The following is a 6,000-nucleotide window of genomic DNA, read 5'->3' as shown; positions in this document are numbered from 1 at the left end:
CTCATTCACGTCTCCATCACAACCCTACTTTTGTGCAGCTGATGCTGGCTATTTAATTGGGAATTAAAGGGAAAGCGCCCTATTGGAAGGAGCTGCACTGAGACTGTTCAAAAAAATTCAGGGCCGTCACAATACACACGGACAAACACACACTAATGTTCTCTCTCTCGTGTTTGTCAGCAGTTCATCGTGGCCCTGTCGTTCGCCTCTTTCACCAAAGCTCTGTCAAGGACCTACATGAAGAGTGCCATCACTCAGAGAGACACTTTGACCTGTCCAGCTCTCTCATCGGACTCATAGACGGCAGCTTTGTGATGGGTATCAACAATAACATTGAGTTTCTTGAGAATTCATGTAGTAAAAACCAGATACAGACTACAGTATGATCCATTTTTTGTGTGGCTCAGAGTCTGCTCTCAATACTGTCCAGTTTTATAGTTGTTCCTATTAAGTGATTGACTGGCTTTTGTCCATGACTCTACTGTCAAACCCTTAACATTGTTTTATTTGATGCTGTGTTGTTGGAGTCTAGTATCCAAACTGATATGCCATTTTTAGTTTTTTTTTAAAACAGTGTTTATAATTTGCGATTCCTGACTACTGTAGTGTTGTGGTTTCTTGCAGGTAACCTGCTGTTCCTGGCTGTGATCAGCCATTTTGGGGCGAAGCTGCACCGGCCCAGGCTCATTGCTATTGGCTGTTTCCTCATGGCTGTAGGATCCTTCCTCACAGGCCTGCCACACTTCTTCCTGGAACGGTAAAACAACTGAAAACTTGTACTTGTACTGGTTAAACTTGTACTTGTAGAGATACTCCAATGCGGAGGATAGTTTCACTTTATAAATAAAGAAATGTATCCAGTTGTTGATTCATCTCAGTTAACTTCGAACTAACGTCTTACGTAATTGGTCAGCTGCTTGATTATGTTTTGGGGCCATACATGTTAAGAGAATGGATTAACTTGTTATGGCTGCAATCCTGTTAACGGGATTAGTGTCATCAACAACTGCTGAATAGCATAGCGCTACATTCAATAAATATTACTAAAAATATTTATATTCATGAAATCACAAGTGCAATATAGGAAAACACCTTTTGTTAATCCACCTGTCGTGTCAGATTTTGAAATTATGCTTTACAGCGAAAGCAATCCAATCGTTTGTGTAAGTTTATCGATCGCTCAACAAAACATTAAGTACACTTAGCATCAAGTAGCTCGGTCACGAAAATCAGAAAAGCAATTAAATTCATAGTTTACCTTTGATGATCTTCAGATATTTTCACTCACGAGACACCCAGTTATACAACAAATGTTCCTTTTGTTCCATAAACATTATTTTTTATATTCAAAATACCTCCGGTTGTTTGGCGCGTTATGTTCAGAAATTCATAGGACAGAGCGGTCACGACAACGCAGACAAATTCCAAATAGTTTCCATAATGTCCACAGAAATATGTCAAACGTTTTTTTATAATCAAATATATAATCGATAATATATCAACCGCAAATGTCTTTCACAGTAAGAGAGGGAAAAGCAATAGCTGTCCAAACTCTGTTGCGCGAGCAAAACTCATGTGACCACTTGACGCGATGTTGTCTTTCTGGCTCATTTTTTAAAATAAAAGCCTGAAACTATGTCTGAAGACTGACACCTTGAGGAAGCGATAGGGAAAGGAATCTGGTTGATATCCCTTTAAATGGAGCAAAGGGAGGCTATGGAACATGGAGTTTTCAAAATAGGGGCCACTTCCTGTTTTGATATTCCTCAGGGTTTCGCCTGCAATATCAGTTATGTTATACTCACAGACAATATTTGGACAGTTTTGGAAACTTTAGAGTGTTTTCTATCCAATACTAATAATAATATGCATATATTAGGAACTGAGACTGAGGAGCTGGCCGTTTATAATGTGCACCTTTTCATCCAAGCTACTCAATACTGCCCCTGCAGCCATAAATAGTTTGGACAGCAAAGGCAAGGTATTGGAGTGGCCATCACAAAGCCCTGACCTCCATCCTATAGAAAATGTGTGGGCAGAACTGAAAAAGCGTGTGCGAGCAAGAAGGCCTATACAAACCTGACTCAGTTACACCAGCTCTGTCAGGAGGAATGGGCCAAAATTCACACAACTTATTGTGGGAAGCTTTTGGAAGGGTAACCATAATGTTTGACCCAAGTTAAACAATTTAAAGGCTATGCTACCAAATACTAATTGAGTGTATGTAAACTTCTGACCCACTGGGAATGTGATGAAAGAAATACAAGCTGAAATAAATCAATCTCTCTACTATTATTCTGACATTTCACATTCTTAAAATAAGGTGGTGATCCTAACTGACCTAAAACAGGGGATTTTTACTAAGATTAAATTTAAGAAATTGTTAACTGAGTTTAAATGTATTTGGCTATGGTGTATGTAAACTTCCGACTTCAACTGTATACAGTGTGTGTATATATATATATATATATATATATATATAACTCAACAAAAAAAGAAATGTCCTCTCACTGTCAACTGCGTTTATTTTCAGCAAACTTAACATGTGCAAATATTTGTATGAACATAACAAGATTCAACAACTGAGACAAACTGAACCAGTTCCACAGAAATTTGACTAACAGAAATGGAATAATCAAAATCAATGGTCAAAATCAAAAGTAACAGTCAGTATCTGGTGTGGCCATCAAGCATTGAGTACTGCAGTGCATCTCCTCCTCATGGACTGCATCAGATTTGCCAGTTCTTGCTGTACCATGTTACCCCACTCTTCCACCTAGGTACCTGCAAGTACCCAGACATTTCTGGGGGGAATGGCCCTAGCTCTCACCCTCCGAGCCAACAGGTCCCAAGATGTGCTGAATGGGATTGAGATTTACATTTACATTTGAGTCATTTAGCAGACGCTCTTATCCAGAGCGACTTACAAATTGGTCCGGGCTCTTCGCTGACCATGGCAGAACACTGATATTCCTGTCTTGCAGGAAATCATGCACAGAACGAGCAGTATGGCTGGTGGCATTGTCATGCTGGAGGGTCATGTCAGGATGAGCCTGCAGGAAGTGTACCACATGAGGGAGGAGGATGTCTTCCCTGTAATACACAGCATTGAGACTGCCTGCAATGACAACAAGCTTAGTCCGATGATGCTGTGACACACTGCGCCAGACCATGACGGACCCTCCACCTCCAAATTGATCCCGCTTCAGAGTACAGGCCTCGGTGTAACATTACTTCAACGATATTTTACTAACTATCTTTGAAATACAGGGTCCTAAAAAATTCACCACATTTATGATTTTATATGGGAATCAAAAAGCTTTCATTAAAGTTCACCATGTGCTGATGTGCTCAGCACTGTCAACAGACCCCATTATGACATCACAATGTAACGGAAGCCTTGCCATGATATCATTGCTGGTTCCATCTGACAAGCAACATTTAATTTCCACTCATTCCATGATAGATCTCTCACAGAGATAGGTTAAGTTCTTATTTTGAGAGTGTTAATATTTATCATCAATGGCTTATCGGGGGAGAAAATCAAGTGAGTTTGACAAACTCCAGAAGGAGAACTCACAGATGAAGAGCGTTATCGAAAACCTGAGGAAGCAAAACATAGCTTTAAACCAACAGGATGACCAGGACAAGTTTTCAAGTTTTGTAAGGCTCATCAGTTTTTCAAACGTTTTTCCAAAAATATCACTGTTTATTTTGTGGTTTCATAGACATACAGTAGGCCTACATCCATAAAATCTTTATCTTACAAGTTTTTCATGACACACTGTGGAAACTATTTTGCCTACTTCACTTCTGCAATTCATTTCATACTGTACCATTGTGATCCAGGGCTATCAGGAGAGCTACCCAATCCCAGAGGGCCACTTCATCAGTGATGCCAGACTTCTGCAGATGCAGAGAGCTGAGAGAGAGGCCATGGAAGCAAAGCAAAGAAAGATAAGTGCTATCCATGAGAATTATGTCCGGACTGCTCTCATCGGGGTTGGCAGCACCTTCGCGCACCACTTCGTCCCCTCTATTCAGTGCATTCCGCGGCCGAAAGCTCCACCGAGGCCTTTGCCACGAAGGCTTGAACACATAGCTCTGGCCCCACTGAAGAACGTGGTGGGGGTGGACGGAGCCCAAGGTCGACCCGGATCTCACTCTCTGGAGTCCATCCAGGTAAATAAATCATTCAGCAGCAGTAGCGTGTGGCCTGTTCCCGTCCCTCCCACTGGAGCTCCCTCCAAGAGGGGCAAGAAGAAGGAGGGCAGGCGGGGAGTCAAAGCCCTGAAAGTCCAGTCGGACCAGGGCTGTGCAGACAACAACGGACCCATTGACCTGATGGAGGAGGTGAGGGACATCGAGGCTCACCTGAAGGAGGAGGCCTGGAAGGTAGGATGGACTTCGAATTTATTGTAAATGTGAAAATTTGCAGTTCAGAATTATACTTGGACTGATAAATTGCCAAAACAGATAGTGGTTCCATGTCTAAAATCAAATCAAACTTTATTTGTCACATGGGCCAAACACAACAAGTGTAGACCTTACCATGAAACCAACAGTGCAGTTCAAGAAGAGTTAAGAAAATATTTACCAAATAAACTAAAGTAAAAAATAATAATAATTAAAGTAACACAATGACATAACAATAACGAGGCTAAATACAGGGGGTATCGGTACCGAGTCAGTGTGTGGGGGTACAGGTTAGAAAGGATACTCTCTTTTTGACAGCATGATAGATTCGATCCTAGAATACAGGATCTCTCTGTGTATTAGTTTATGTATATACTAGTTCTATATGTATTTCTATGATGGGATAATTATTTTCTGGTCTACACCAAAGGTGGTACATGAGGTGAAGGCCATGGGCAGAAGAAGTTTGGGCTCGGACATGTCCATGGGGGAAATAGTCACCAGCTCTCTGGGAAGCCTGAGCTCAGTGGATATGAACACCCCTGCGGAGCTCCGTGACTACTTGGATGTTGGGACCCCGGTAAAGGCGCGTGACAGCCCACCCAGGCCTGCTCCCCCTCCTACCAAGCCCAGGAGCAAACAGCCTCGGCCTATAAGGTTCATTAGCCTGGCAAAGGCTGCCACCGGCTCAGGTCAGTCCCTCTCATGTTCTACATTTACATTTTACATTTAAGTCATTTAGCAGACGCTCTTATCCAGAGCGACTTACAAATTGGTGCATTCACCTTATGACATCCAGTGGGACAGTCACTTAACAATAGTGCATCTAAAACTTAGGGGGGTGGGGTGAGAGGGATTACTTAACCTATCCTAGGTATTCCTTAAAGAGGTGGGGTTTCAGGTGTCTCTGGAAGGTGGTGATTGACTCCGCTGTCCTGGCGTCGTGAGGGAGTTTGTTCCACCATTGGTTGGCCAGGGCAGCGAACAGTTTTGACTGGGCTGAGCGGGAGCTGTACTTCCTCAGTGGTAGGGAGGCGAGCAGGCCAGAGGTGGATGAACGCAGTGCCCTTGTTTGGGTGTAGGGCCTGATCAGAGCCTGGAGGTACTGAGGTGCCGTTCCCCTCACAGCTCCGTAGGCAAGCACCATGGTCTTGTAGCGGATGCGAGCTTCAACTGGAAGCCAGTGGAGAGAACGGAGGAGCGGGGTGACGTGAGAGAACTTGGGAAGGTTGAACACCAGACGGGCTGCGGCGTTCTGGATGAGTTGAAGGGGTTTAATGGCACAGGCAGGGAGCCCAGCCAACAGCGAGTTGCAGTAATCCAGACGGGAGATGACAAGTGCCTGGATTAGGACCTGCGCCGCTTCCTGTGTGAGGCAGGGTCGTACTCTGCGGATGTTGTAGAGCATGAACCTACAGGAACGGGCCACCGCCTTGATGTTAGTTGAGAACGACAGGGTGTTGTCCAGGATCACGCCAAGGTTCTTGGCGCTCTGGGAGGAGGACACAATGGAGTTGTCAACCGTGATGGCGAGATCATGGAACGGGCAGTCCTTCCCGGGAGGAAGAGCAGCTCCGTCTTGCC

The 6,000-nt window shown here is 43.8% G+C and overlaps 1 protein-coding gene across 1 annotated transcript in view; it reads left to right on the top strand.

Annotated features, from left to right (window-relative positions):
* Window positions 1-216: 216 nt before the first annotated feature.
* Window positions 217-6,000, top strand: part of LOC123994791 (TOG array regulator of axonemal microtubules protein 2-like) — a 34,350-nt gene continuing 28,566 nt past the window's right edge. The window contains exons 1-4 of the mRNA XM_046297783.1: window positions 217-318; window positions 625-757; window positions 3,850-4,395; window positions 4,847-4,946. Of these exons, the coding sequence (XP_046153739.1) occupies window positions 3,913-4,395; window positions 4,847-4,946 (583 nt within the window). The 5' untranslated portion in view covers window positions 217-318; window positions 625-757; window positions 3,850-3,912. The remainder of the gene's footprint in view (window positions 319-624; window positions 758-3,849; window positions 4,396-4,846; window positions 4,947-6,000) is intronic.

Source organism: Oncorhynchus gorbuscha, linkage group LG14 (assembly GCF_021184085.1).
Source record: "Oncorhynchus gorbuscha isolate QuinsamMale2020 ecotype Even-year linkage group LG14, OgorEven_v1.0, whole genome shotgun sequence".
NCBI classification, from domain to species: Eukaryota; Metazoa; Chordata; class Actinopteri; order Salmoniformes; family Salmonidae; genus Oncorhynchus; species Oncorhynchus gorbuscha.
The sequence above is the reverse complement of the archived record's forward strand: the minus strand, read 5'-3'. Positions and strand labels throughout refer to the sequence as shown.